At 40.1% G+C, this 14397-nt stretch overlaps 1 protein-coding gene across 4 annotated transcripts in view; it reads right to left on the bottom strand.

Moving 5' to 3' along the window:
- ARHGAP24 (Rho GTPase activating protein 24) overlaps window positions 1–14397 on the bottom strand; it is a 154445-nt gene that overhangs the window by 97467 nt on the left and 42581 nt on the right. For all 4 annotated transcript variants that reach the window (XM_042811506.1, XM_042811504.1, XM_042811505.1 and 1 more), the window contains exon 3: window positions 4877–4964. In XM_042811506.1, the coding sequence (XP_042667440.1) occupies window positions 4877–4964 (88 nt within the window). The remainder of the gene's footprint in view (window positions 1–4876; window positions 4965–14397) is intronic.

Here is a 14397-nt window from a genome sequence, read left to right as displayed (position 1 = left end):
AATGAAGTCTCATCTAACAGTTGTGCCTCTTTATTACCTCCAGATAGAGTCCTCTTTAATACCTCCAGATAGAGTCCAGCCTCTGTCATCCCACAAAAATCCTGTTTTACTAGAACTGTCAAGTATTTACATCAGTATAATATTGAAATAGATGTTGCAGGAAGTGTTTTTGTGATACAGCAAGCTAAAACAAATTTTTGAAGTGTCTTATTAGCAGCAGCATGTCTTTAAAACATCAGCATCAGGTCTGGACATAACACTTGGCCTTCGAAAAACTGCATCCTTCTCATTCGCATTACAGAAGGAAACTGTATAGTGCTTTCCAAGCATTAAAACACATGCATTGTAGATCAACAGATAAAGACAGTCAAAATCAGTATCCAACTTAAGGTACATAAGAGCATTGCAAAGAAAACAGCTAGTTTGTTCAAGAAAAAACAGTCATACGTAATATGTCTGCTTTGCTTTTTTTGTATGTCCCCTAGGAAAAACAAAAACAAGTGAACTTGTGAAATCCACACATTCCAGGCATTGATGAACTCTTGATAAAAGACACTAGGTAGCAAGAAACAGCTTTTGCAGCCTTCCCATTGCAGCTGCTTAAGAACTCACAGTGAAATACCCTTAAAGGGCTTAACCTGCCAAACACTCTGCCAACAAGGAGCCAGAGAGTTTTTAATGACTTTACAGCGCACCAGCAGATGTATATCTTATACCTCTCGTTGCACTGGTAGAGGCTAAGGGGCCTGCTTACCAACAGTGAGCTCAGGGATGGACTTATGTGAGATGGAGCTTCCTCTTGCCAACTGTCAGCCACAAGCACACAAACCTAAACCATCTAAGATGACTCAAATAGAAAGCAGATATTCTATACAAATGAAACACCACTTGGAATTGGAAAAAGAAAAAAACTGCAACCATTAACTTTGAGGAACGAAAGCATGTTGCAGCAATAGAAGCAAAAAAGTTGATTATCCAATCTTTTACATAAAGGAAGCTAAGAAAAAAATCAAAAATTTGAAACCACTTCACACTCCCTACCAGAACACTCAGTCTGTAGAAAACTTCATTTGCCAGATGATATGCAATTAAAAAAAGATGACAGAAAGGAAGAAAAAAGGCCTGTGGACACCTCTTTTTTCTGACTAATAAAAAAATCATTTTAATGATTTCAAAGTTCTGGAATTAATATTTCACTCCCTTGCAGAGATTCTCTCATAAAGCTCCGTGCTTTGGAGAAATGCTCTGTATTCAAAAGACTTCAAGCCTACACCTAGAAACCCAATGAAATAGCACTCACTGCTCTGAGAAAGCACAGCATGAGAATCTTATGCCAGAAGACAGAGACTCAGACATGCTGTGAGCAGCAGCAGCTCAGGTTTTCCAAAATCTCAGACTACTTAGCAGGGTACTCTCCATAGCAGCAGCTGGGAGCACTTCTTTAACACCAACTTGTGAAACCTACTGCAGATTTCTAAATTACCTGAGAGTAATTCTTAGAGGGGAAGCCGAGATGTGAAAGCAGCCAAATGTTTGAACAGTATCACTGAGAAAAAATACCATCGGTGTCAAAACTAAACCCTGAGGCAGATTTGCACATAGCAGTCTACCGAAACTGGTTTTGTTTAACAATCTGTCCAGTTAAAGCATTTGAAAAAGGAGCTGAAATATTTTACACTTATGTCCTATTTCAATGTATATTCAGTATTTCCTTCCACTTGAAGAAGCAGAAGTTGCCATTGCAGCAATCCGTTAGGCCTTTTTCAATTAGTACCACAAAGCCAACTAACACCTTGCTCCCCATGCCCATGGAGAAACTCAAACTGCTTTCTGAAAATCTGTATGTGCAGGAACCATGAAGTTCATCTACACCAAAATTGAAGTGGTGTGAGATGTTCTCCAGCAGTGCGCTTCAACTTAGCTTCCTCACTTCATATGCCGTAGTAAGCTTACATACTTCCATGGTAATGTCAGCATATAAGCATTTTTCTCTGAAATTAGTCTTATTCAGGCAACTGATTTCCCCATTTGTCCCCAGTCAAGTGGCTTTGTAACGCAGTACAATCAAAGTACAAATACATCCATGCGTTGAACTGCCATGCTTTGCCAGTGGTCAAAGTTGCAGTACAATTACACCAGGTTTAAAAGCAAAAGACCCCATAAGGAGCATAAAGAATGACATTTGGAAATGTATGTTTTAGTTTAAACAACTCTAACAAAATATTAACACTCGTCATGTTCCCCATTCGATAAACATCAATCACTTCCAAGCAATTACTCTGTCCCGGATCATGTTGAAACCGTGGTGATGCACCCGAAGACCAGGATTCAAGTCCCAGAGGTACCTACACACAGCCTTAGAAAGCCACTGGCCCTCACACACAGCTCTCCATGCTGCTCTCACCCAATCTGCCTTCAGATAACACCTGGAAACCCAGAGAACCCCAAAGCACACTCAGCCTTGAGTGAAAACCCCACAGGGAAGGCAAAGCTCCCCACACGCTGCTTAAGGATGGACTTGAGTTTTACAAGTGCCTCCTCCTGAAAAAACAGGAACTTCTCATCTCAAATCCATACAGTCACTCACTACTGAATTCCTACTTAGGAGTTATCTCCAAAACCTAAAGAAACCACTGCTCTGAGCAAAAGAGGCTATAAGTCATTAGTCACCTTGTAGTCACATGGACTCTGGGGGCAGAACAGGAGGCAGTTTCACTCCTGTAAAGCAGCCTCATCAGTACAGAAAAAAGAATAACTTTAAGCATTAAACAATGCCATGACTTAAGGAATGAACAGAATGTTTTGAAAATGCAAATTCAAAGCATCTGTATTGTAATTAGAGCACCAGACTGCAAGATGTTTGTTTCCACACATTCATTTCTTTCATTCATCCTCAGACACAGCTATGTACAGAGAACTAGTTTCACAGTATAAACCAACTCCCACATACATTCCCAAAATAATTTGCATGTATTGCCAACAAACAAACACACAAGTTTTCAGGCCACCCCCAGATGCAGCAGACAAAAAGAGGACTTGTCACTGCTGCCTAAAGGATTACAGAACACAGTTCCAAGAAGAGAGTGAGCCTCAGTGCTGTACATTTCACACAAGGTGCAGTTAGGCTGACAATTAAAAACCCTGCAAACATCTTGCTGATGTGTAGCTGTTCTCTCATACATAAGTGAACAAAGGTTAAGGAAAACCTTGTCTGTAATATTTCTCTCAATTACATCCAATAAACTACATCCAGTTGCCGCAGCCTGCCTCTAAAACTGGCTTTTATGAGTCAGTACAAGCATCCTGGTGACAAACAGCTCTGTTGGAAAATGCTGACACTACTGGCCTTAAGGAGCAATGGTGACAACGACAGGAGGAAAACTTGTTTCATCTTCATTTGACATCTGTTGACAACATTCCCACAGGCACTGATCTGCCTTCCTGGTCAGCCCAGGTCTCAATTTCATTTTCAATTCCCCTAAACCAAACTTTTTTCCTCAAGGCATCAGGAGAACAGCTCTGGTATCAGTTGCTATAGCTGCACAGTTAATAGCAAGGGGCAAACTGGTACTACCCTAAACACATTCAAAATCTTATAATCAGGACTAACAAAACCAAAAAACCCTACCAGATAAATACTGATGACAACCTGTGTTCAAATTATTTAACCTGAAGACATGACCTGAAAAAGCATTCCTTCAGTTGAAAATAATTCTTCTCAGTGGAAACAAGGTTTTAGCCAACACCAGACCTGCAAATTTATCAACAGGTTTAATTCAGTACATGAAAAAGATAACAGTTTAAAATATGAACTCAAGCTGGAGTGAGCGCTAAGGAAACTTCACAAACAGATACCATACTTGTTTTCTTGGCATACTTACCCTTCACTGCACATAGCTTTCATGAACAAATTCCTCACTAAATATATAAAAAGAAAAATAAAGACACTCTGTTGAGCTGTGTCTGCAAATTCCGCTCAGTTCTGCTCCTCCTTACCTTCTGAGTGGATGCTCTCTCCACTCTGGAAATCTATTTTGTACTACTTGTGCTTCTACAATATATAAAAATTGCCATGCTTTGGTCAGGACAGCCAAGCTTGTAACTTGACATTCTCCAGTTTAAGAGTAAGGCCACAAAGATTTGTTTCCATAAATGTTATCCTCAATTGATCTTTTTCAATAGCCATGACTGGAAAGTACACTAGTACGTAATATGAGGATTAAAACAGAATACATTGAATAAACACAGTGATCTAACCAGATGTGGAGACCCTTCACAAATTGCTCCAATAATATACACACTCAGGATTACCACTCAGTTGGCAGAACAACATTCTTTAGACAAATCCACCCCCAGAAAAACACCAAAAAAAAAAGCAAAAAAACCAACACATGTTAAAAACAAATTTAGGGTTTCAAACCAGCAATGTTTGGTGGTGTTCAACCAATTTAACCACCTAAGGGACAGGGCACCAGTATCAGGTGATGGCACCAGTGCCATCAGCAAATATGCAGTAGTAAAATGCTGTTTGCACCAAGTTACTGATCCCTGTTACCACTGGAGGCTCCATTCCATAACAACCAGTTCTACTTCAAATAATTACAGAACCCACTCATACTGCCAGTATTCTCAGTGCCACAGCCCCAGCTGCAGAGCAATCACAGTTTACACTGACAAATATAAACCATGTTGTTTTCCTGCATTGCCAGAGGTATGCAGGGAAAAAAAAAATGAATGAAAGTATTAACAAATTAACCAATTTTTTTCCTTTAATTGAATCATTAATCACTTTCAGCTGCTGTTCTGGCTGAACAGAGCAGCCATTCGTCACTGAGAACACAACCACAAAGTCTTTACAAGGTGTAGAATATCGTACCTGGAACAACTTCAAAAAGGAACTTCCCTGGACTCTCTTCATTGCAGGGGTGCTCAATTACTCTGTTGCCAGGCAGAAAGATAGCACCCTAAGGAAGAAAACAACATCATATATAGGGTCAGAACTGCTGCCTTGCTTGTGATAGACAAATGCTCCTTTTTGCTGTGACTGGGGGACGCATGCATGTGCTGCTGCTCCTGGGCAGCTCATTTCCAAACTCTCAGGGGAGATAAAGCCAACCGTCATAGATCACCTTCATTAACTAAGGCATTCAATACTGGCTTTAGGTTTTTTCCCCATCTCTTTAGTTTTTGATACTATGAAGATTTTTGTACTATTTATGTTCATGCTGCAGGGCATATTCTGATGTGAAGAAGTATTTACAGTTGCTGGAATGAGAAGATTTAAATTTAAAAGAGAGAAGAGCACTCTTTTCACCAAAGAGCATATCCTACAACCAATGCCTTTTACTGAGAGCAGGGGAAACTGAGGCTGTGTTGGCAGCACCTGCTCACCATTCACTCTATGTACAGATGTGTCCTAAAAGCAGTAGGCATCCAGGCCCAGCAGCTCACCTCAGAGACATTTTCCCTCAAGTCCTGCACCCAGCATTCACTCAAGAGCAACTTTCAGCAGCTCAGGAGCTTGTGTCCATGAATACTGAAAATACACTTTGGATAATTACACACCATGTTATTCAATTAAACAAAAACATGAGATTAACACCTAGCCAGCAGCACTGTAAATACAAATCAATTTATGAAATTGAATGAAATGAAAACTGCACTTAACTTGGCTGCACACTCATTAGCAGCACACATGCTGTGGCCTCATTACAATGGGATGTGATGCTTTGCCATTCTTTGATGCAAAATCTTTTCAATATTTACTTCACAGCAAGTTGTCACAATAACAGATTTTTGAGAACACAAGAAGAAAACAGTCATAACATTTATAACTTCATCTCCTTCATTTCACGGTTCTAACATTCCATCTACTAAAAGGCAAAGCCTAAACCCCACGTGACATCTGAAGTAATATAAAAGGATCCCATATAGCAATGCCATGTAAGATATTACTGTGATTTAGAAATAAAGCATATACTCAAATGACAATTTGATTTATTTTATTCTTTTTACATCTATTACCGGAATCAAAGCATGTGAAATACACTCACGTGCATATACATACACAGACTTGCTTTTTTTTTTTTTTTTTTAATTAAAAGTAGTTGTTTGAACAACCTGCACCTGGATGCAACAGACCAGTGGGGGAAAGTGAGCTCTCTCACTTCTCTGTCTGCTTTCACACCCATTTATCTGCCTTCCCCACGCAGCACTTCCCCACTGTCAAGCATCAGCTCCAACCTTATTGCTTCAATAAACTGAGCAGTGCAGACTGGCACAGAGTTGTGAAGGTTCAGCCAGCTGAAGTTTGCTTTTCTCCTTTAGATCTTCTTCCTATATAGAGAAAAGCAGCTTTAAAGCCTTAGAAATTGTGCAAGATGCTTATTTGCACATAGAATATAAAGGTGGTTTCCAGAGAAAATCAATGTTGTGACTAGGGTATTAGTGCATGTAAGCATTTCAAAATTACCAGGTTTCACATGCTTCTCATCAAGCTCAGCTTATCATTCTAATCAGCTGAATGCCTCACAGTACAGACTGCCACACTGAAGTACAGCTCAGCAGATGAGCACCACATAGAAGTATGGTAGAAGGGACAGAATGGCTACCACAAGTGTATTGTGACAGCTAGACAGGTGATATATCTGCTTTGCACGCTGCATGACACAGACTAGCACAGCAACCCGGTGCTTAGCTCTCTTATTATCGCCTTACTTCTCTAGCTCTGAGTTCCATTTCTCATAGCAGATTTACTCTTCATCAGCATATAGGAAGCACCAGATTTTTCTCAGGGAAGCTCATGGGACAAGGAGCTCCCACACTAAGACGCAGGCTAGCAGCTCCAAATACCTGATTTTTAATACCTCCAAAGGGATTTTACTCAAGATACAAATAAGTAGATGAAGAACTGTTTTCTTGCCCAAATATGTTTTTTGTATTTATTCTAAACCAGTTCGACAAGACTTAACCTTAGTCCATTTCCTTCCTGTCACCTACTGTGGAAAGCTACTCAAGAAGTCAGATTGGATAATCAGAAAAAAAATTATTCTCAAAAAGAGCGATGATGCAGTGGCATAAGATGCCCAGGGAGGTGGTGCAGCCACTGTGCCTGGAGATGTTCAAGAACCACAGAGATGTGGCACTGAGGGACACGGTGGGACTGGGGGGAGAGGAAGGGTGGGAGGAAGGTGTGTTGGGCTTGGTGATCTTAGAGGTCTTTTCCAACCTTAAAGATCCTATAGTTCTTTATGACCGCATCATCGGTGGTCATTCATATCAGGTGTTCCTCTGCCTTTCCAATTTCTATCAAAGATTAATAAAAATTTATTTCATCTTGCAATTAAGTGCTGAGCTTATTAATCCCATTTTTCTTAGTTTTTCTTCTTTCATGGAAAACCTGCCAGGAATTTGTTGGTACTTTGTCCATTGTCTTAAAACAGAGGATCTTCACAAAGCTTATTTCTTGCTGCCTGATGCTAGAAGTTGGTTAGTCACATCACAAGTGCTGGTGATGGTTCAGCACCAAAGTTTAAGGGTTTTATACCTGTTGCAGTCCCACAGCTCTCACCCATTGATTAATTTGTGGCAACTACTTGGTAGTAATTCTGTAGCAGGGTAGTTGCTGCAACCAAGCTTCAAAGCTTTTAACAGCTCAAGTCAAGGGAATGCTCTTACTGCTCACTGCCAGCAACTCTGAATCTACCATAATTGTCTTCTCCAATTGAAGCGAGAAGTAGTTATTTAGGGCAATATCTCATTCCCCATATGCATCATGGGTTTCAAGTCTCTCTAGCACACACTACATAATGAAAAAGCTTTACTGAATATGAATGTTCTGAACTGTCACTGTAAAACGTACAGAACGTCAGACTTCCTGCATACATGACAATATGACACCAACAGCAAGTTACAGTCACAGGTTACAGTTACTGTAAGAGAAGGAAGGAACTGGATGTTCTGAGAATGATAGGTTTTTACAGCAGGTAAGCTAACCAATCTCTAGCAGCAGTATCATTACCATAGGTGATGCAGCCACTGACATGCAGCTGTTGCAGCCTTTTACAGTTTTGCACACGCTCTGAGAGAACAACACAAGTGCTGTTGTATAAAAGCATGCCAAAGAGGGGGGGGTGTAACACGTCAGGAACAAACACAGGCAGAGACAAAGTGCAAAAGAGTTGGTTGAATAAAATTCTGTCAGTGGTCACCATGCATTCTTCTGGCAGAAATTCCATTGCATTTGACATTTTCTCCTCCCACTATGTTAATACATTATTCCGGTTTGTTTCTGTTGAAGAATAAGAATTGCCATTTAGTTCCCAGAAACTGCCTTAAAGTACTGAAAAGAACTTTCCTCCACCCAAAGTTAAAAATCTAAGCTCGTTGCTTAATTTTCTAATTGAGAAGCAAATTGACTTCCAAAGGCAGTGATATAGCATGTACTGTTGGCTTCAAAATGAGCACCAAAGCATCCATTCTAACATAACAGAGGGAGAGCTTAATTCTACTAGGATGCAATGATGGTATTTTCAAAAGATATTTCTACCTTTCTCTCCTGCCACATATTTCAATTCATGGTTCAGTGCCTCAGAGACATTTTTCCTCAAGAACAAAACAATCTTGCCTTGAGCAACCACTAGAAAATCTCCCTTTTTGTTCCCCAAGAGAAAGAAAACTCTCATGAAATAGAGTTGTAACACCACAGAAAACTACATTTGCCTAAAAACAGCCTCATGCACACTGTTTGCCTCTGGAATTTATTTCTACTGTAAGGGTAAAAGATGAGTGGTCATCTCCTGACTATATCTCAAACACCTGAAACTATCATAAGCTTTCTCCTCTTTCTACATTTATTTCTCAGCAATGACTGCTCCTTTACTGCTGAACACAAAATTTAACATTCTGTCTTCCCATCTCTAAATTCCACCTGCTATCCTAAGCGGTTTCAGACAGATCACAGATTAATATGAAGCAGCTTTCCAACCCAAAGCAGATTTTCTACAGCACCTAAATAAGCTTTAGCACCTCTACTTTACCCACCCTGTCCCAGCTTCTCCTTAATGAATGAGCTTATTCAATTGTACATCACCAGCTTCTGTGAGAAATGCTGTTCCTCCTGCACTGATTTGTTTTTCTTTCCCAGGCTCATCACCAAGGGGTATGAGGCAATGGGTAGGGAGCTGGGGGTGACCCAGGTCACAAGTAATAGGTCCACTCCTACCTGAGGGGTAGTTAGGACCAAGTTTAAGGACTCAGGGGTTCACGCTAAGCTCATTTCCCAGCATGTAATTAGATGTATGCATGAGATTTTCAATCAAATTTAGTTTCATTATGTTCATGAGATTTCGCCCTATAGACAACAATATGATTGGACATTAAGGAACTACTGTAGAGGACAGGCAATTATAGAGAAGTCTTACCTCCGGTAGATCCTTCCTGCTAGTAGAAATCTAGATTATTGATAGAGCCATTCTCTCACAGTTTTACTACCAAAGAAAAAAAAGCCAACAAGCCATCATGCTTCGCTTGCTTCAGAACACTGAGGGTCAAGGCTTGTTATACAGACCTCATTTGCAAAGAAAATTTACTGATTTCTAGTATTAAGAATACATAGGCCAAATGAATGATTTCATTGCCTAATTTGCTCTTACCTGGCAGGAGAAATATTTCAAGTGTGGCCTCACGTGAAGCTCGCCAATGACAGTCTTGACAGAAACAGCAGCACTGAGAGATAATGCAGCATATGTGATTGAGGAGGTTAAAACCAAGTCAGCCATTAAATACTGAGCCAACTATTTTTCAAGATAGGACTCAGAGGCAGAAGAAAAAAAGGGGGGATGCTTTAAAATTGAATTTCCTATGCCATCTTGATTTATCTTATTTTGAAAGGGTGGGGAAGCAGTCATCACTGCATGCAAGGGTAGCAGGGAGATAATTTATTCTCTCTCCTTGGCTGAATGCCCACAACTGGCTGAAAGGATCATGTCCACAATAGAAAGAAAAATATTTAAAATTACCAGAACACTACTGATCATCAAGTGCTTTGTAGGACTCATACTGAGTTACACCATTACATTCTGGGAAGATTAATTTAGAGAGAAAACCACCTAGGAATCTGTAGAAATGCTGCAATACCTTATCAGAAAAGGAAACAAAAAATAAGCCACTTATCATTACAGATGGCTTTCAGAGCAGATTGTCAGGACCTGTCTCATGCAAGAGGTACCAGAAGAGAATCAGAGAGCACCAACAAGGGAAAACACTACTCAGGAGGCAGAAGAGCATTTTGGGGACACATGGGAGCTATGCAATCACACTGGTTCAGCACCAAGAGAAACCTCCTTTTAATGCCACTTACACTAACAAATACTGCCAGGAAAGCTATAAGAAAACAGTGACTAAAAACCTGGTCAAGCACACCCTGCAGTGAGGTCAAAGTGCTGATGGCCCTCAGAAATAATTTAACACCTCCAAGATTCTCTCATCTAGTAGTAGCATCCTTTTTCCATCTTTGCTCTTCAGTGTTCCTTTTTGGCTTCGCTCACATTAACAGCCTTGCTTATGGTAACTCATACTACTTTGTTCTTGTAAAGCCTACTCAAAAGGCAAGAATGCAATATCTAAACTGAAAAATCAAATGAGAGAAATAGTTTAACTGTACGGAAACTACCCCTGTTATCCAGAATGAATAGGACAAGAAACAGGAAGCAGTCGAAAGCACGGTGTGAGGACTATCAGGTCTTCAGCACCACAGTCTTCCAGATGCACAGCAAGGCATGTGTCTATGATTCAAATTAGTTCATTTGGGTTTTGTTTGTTTTATGGATGTCCATGCTGACTTTAAGAAGTGGAATTGCTTACAACTGCAACATGCATAGCTTACTTTCAAAAAGGCTATGTACTGCTATGCCTCCAGCTTGCGGAAGAAGTGCTTCCAGCTCACTAAGTAATAGAGGTTGAAATTGCAACAGATTACCTCATTAAAATTTTACAGCAAGTGCTAAGAAAGGCAGCAAAGACTTAAAAATGAGAACATGATCCCACTGACCCCATTTCTTCTCTCTCCTCTGCAAATATCCTTGCTTCCTTTTGACTACCAAGACCATTGCAGTGCAGTTTATCTACCCTATACAAGTTATCATTTTTCAGTTTTTCATTAAATAACAAACCACAATTTCACATGGAAAAAACACTAGGACTTAACAGCTAGAGTACTCCTTCTCTTCCAAGTTTGTTTTTTTTTGTTGTTTTGTTTTTTTGTTTTTTGTTGTTTTTTTTTTAATGCCTACACTACTTGTTGTAGTAACATCCGTATGTTGTTTATATTTTGTCTATATAATAAATGTTTTATAAGCATTGCCTAGATACTGCAACAACTGCACAGACAATTCACACATCTCATCTGGCTTCCTAGCATCTGGTGTATGGTGCTAAGTCAGCCCTTATCTAAGGGAGGACAACATTAACAATAAATCTATCTCAAGGTGCAAGGAGTTGTCTTCCACATTATTCAAACAAAACAACCTGATACACTTACGACCATTTGCTTCTCATGCACTACAATCTGTGTGTCAGCATAGAAAGGCTTGGGTTGAAAAGGACCACAATGATCATCCAGTTTCAACCCCCCTGCTACATGTATTTTGAACATTTATTATTTTCTTAAAAATGGACACCAATTTACGTCATTCATTTGATCTTGGTTTTCCAAAGCACTTGACTAAGATGTGCAATAATGATTGCATAGGAAACAATAAATCTGTAGCTGAGTCTAAACACAAATGATTGCTTCTTGTTCAGTAGTGGTAGAAAGGTGCCTTGAAGTAAGCCACTGCTCCTTAAAAATCTAGGTGCGTGTCATTATTCATTAAATAAGCACTTTCTACGTTCTTTCCTCTATCAAGGAATCTGATTCAATAGCAAAGACTCACTGCTTTGAACTTGGGAAAGTACAGATGTGTTGTCAGCCTGACCTTGATCTCCTGAAACCTAGTTGCTCCCTTTCTTGTTGCGTGCTTGCCCTGAAATTTCAGGCTGGTAACTTGCAATGCACTTCATTACGAGGGCAGTTTACAGCAAACTGAACTGCCCATGCTCACTGGTCTAAACAGAACCTCTGCAAGGATGATCTTCATTTTCCCCAGGGAGTCTTTCCTGCATGAGTGTTGTGGCAGTAACTATTTCAAGACCAAAATAATTACCATGGGCTACACTTGTATCATAGAATGGGCTGGATTGAAAAGGACCACAATGCTCATCGAGTTTCAACCCCCCTGCTACTTGCAGGGTTGCCAACCAGCAAACCAGGCTGCCCAGAGCCACATCCAGCCTGGCCTTGAATGCCTCCAGGGATGGGGCATCCACAACCTCCTTGGGCGACCTGTTCCAGTGCGTCACCACCCTCTGGGTGAACAACTTCCTCCTAGTATCTAACCCAAACCTCCCCTGTTTCAGTTGTATCTTGTGAGTTGTTTACTTTTCAGGTGTTACTTTGAATTCAGAGTGCAGTAGTCTACTCTGTCTGTTCTGCAACACTACTTCCTATTTAAAGCTGAGCTTCTCAAGGAGTTTCTCATCTTTGCAAGTTATCTGAATTGCGCATTTCTATAGGTTCTGCGTGAGCTGCAGCTGTTTCTTCCTCCCAGGGTTTTCATTATGCATTCAAAAGTATCCTTAAACATTTTTAACGTGCAACTTAAATATTGAGCAGAGAGTTTTGGCTGATTAAAGGTGAAGCAAACAGTTTGATACTGTATAGGTGCACTACATGAAACACTGAGGTAGTAAGTAAACTTTGAATTTTTCTTGGAAAGCATACATTTTCAGCAGCACAGCAGATGTCTTAAAGGCTGGACCCTTGGGCAAAGCAGATACTACAGAAGTGTCTATGAATCGAAACATATTTTTACAAAGAGACAGTATAAAATAAACATGTGAATGTCATCAGGGGGTTACTGCATGGTCCTGGAGTGGAATTTGACTTACTGCTTTCTTACTTAGAAAAGAAGGGAAGGAAGAACTTTATAGACCAAGGCTTTGCAAATTTCAGTTTAAGAATACATTTTCCATCACATTTATGTCAGCTCATTAATACAAACACTTCATATGTTTTTCAAAGAAAATGCTTATATAACCAGATACCTAAGACACAAGACATACCTCCTAATCTCAGCAGTTTCAAAACCAGCACTAAGTTGACCAGAAGCTGGTTTGCGTGAAGCAGTGCACACCAATGGGCTGCAGCAGCCCTGAGCCCTTCAACTCAACAGAACATTCCCACAGCTCCGGTTTGCTTCAGATGTTTGAGCACACACATTTTCCATAAGAAAAAGGAAAGAAAAAGGAAAAAGGAAAGGAAAAAGGAAAGGAAAAAGGAAAGGAAAAAGGAAAGGAAAAAGGAAAGAGGAAAGGAAAGAGGAAAAGAATAGAATAGAATAGAATAGAATAGAATAGAATAGAATAGAATAGAATAGAATAGAATAGAATAGAATAGAATAGAATAGAATAGAATAAACTGTGGGGAAAAGGCTCTTCTAGCCCTTATCTCACCAATTAGGGCACAAGGCCACAACAGGAGATCCTACTTCAAAGCCCTGACGTCCCACGAACTTAGCCCAGCCCTCCCCAAAGGCTGCAGGGCTGCTCACCCTGTTTAATTAAACATCTTGGAGGGAAAACAGACAAAAAAAATCTTTTTCAAGATTATTCTGTCTCATTATAGGATTGATTTGAGCAAAAACAAAAATGACTTCCATCATCTGTATTCTCACTGAGTAACACTGGAGGTGGTACAGTACAACCAATTGTACAGGAGTTTACTATAACTTTTTAAGCGGTTGCATATGCAAGTTCCAAAACATCCCTGGTGATTTGCTTTCCCATAAAAGCAGGGGATTCTGCAGCACTATCAGGAGATCTCGCTAAGTACCAGACAGCCTCACGTAAAAATATGTGCAGGCTGACTGGAGGCCAGTGTAATGAACTGCACTGCAGCAGCTGCTCCCTTCCACACTGTATTAAGTATTAATATAAATAGTTTAGATTGAGTGCTCCTATTTTAATAAACCACCAAAATATAAACATGCGTGAAGGTCTTCACAGTCTACAGCAGAGACTGCAGTATCCCTTGCCAGAGGGGAAGATGAACCACAATTTATGCAAGAAAAGAAACTGGGAGCAAACCCCCACAGTGGGTAAGCAGAAACAAAACCCCAGCTTTTTTGGGAACGTACTGATTGCACTCCAGCCAGTGGAGCTTTCCCTGCTTGGAGCTGTTGTTAAAAAGACAACAAATCAGTTTCAGTCAGTCATCTGGTGTCAATGCTCTGGAATCTCTCTTTTTCAAAGAGAAATAGCTCCTGTGGTAAGCTCTTTTAGATACACATCATTTATTGC

This window comes from Centrocercus urophasianus, unplaced genomic scaffold (genome assembly GCF_019232065.1).
Source record: "Centrocercus urophasianus isolate 14NV4802_14NV808 unplaced genomic scaffold, USGS_Curo_1.0 seq_13, whole genome shotgun sequence".
In the NCBI taxonomy this organism is placed as follows: Eukaryota; Metazoa; Chordata; class Aves; order Galliformes; family Phasianidae; genus Centrocercus; species Centrocercus urophasianus.
This window is presented reverse-complemented; position numbering and strand designations above follow the sequence as displayed.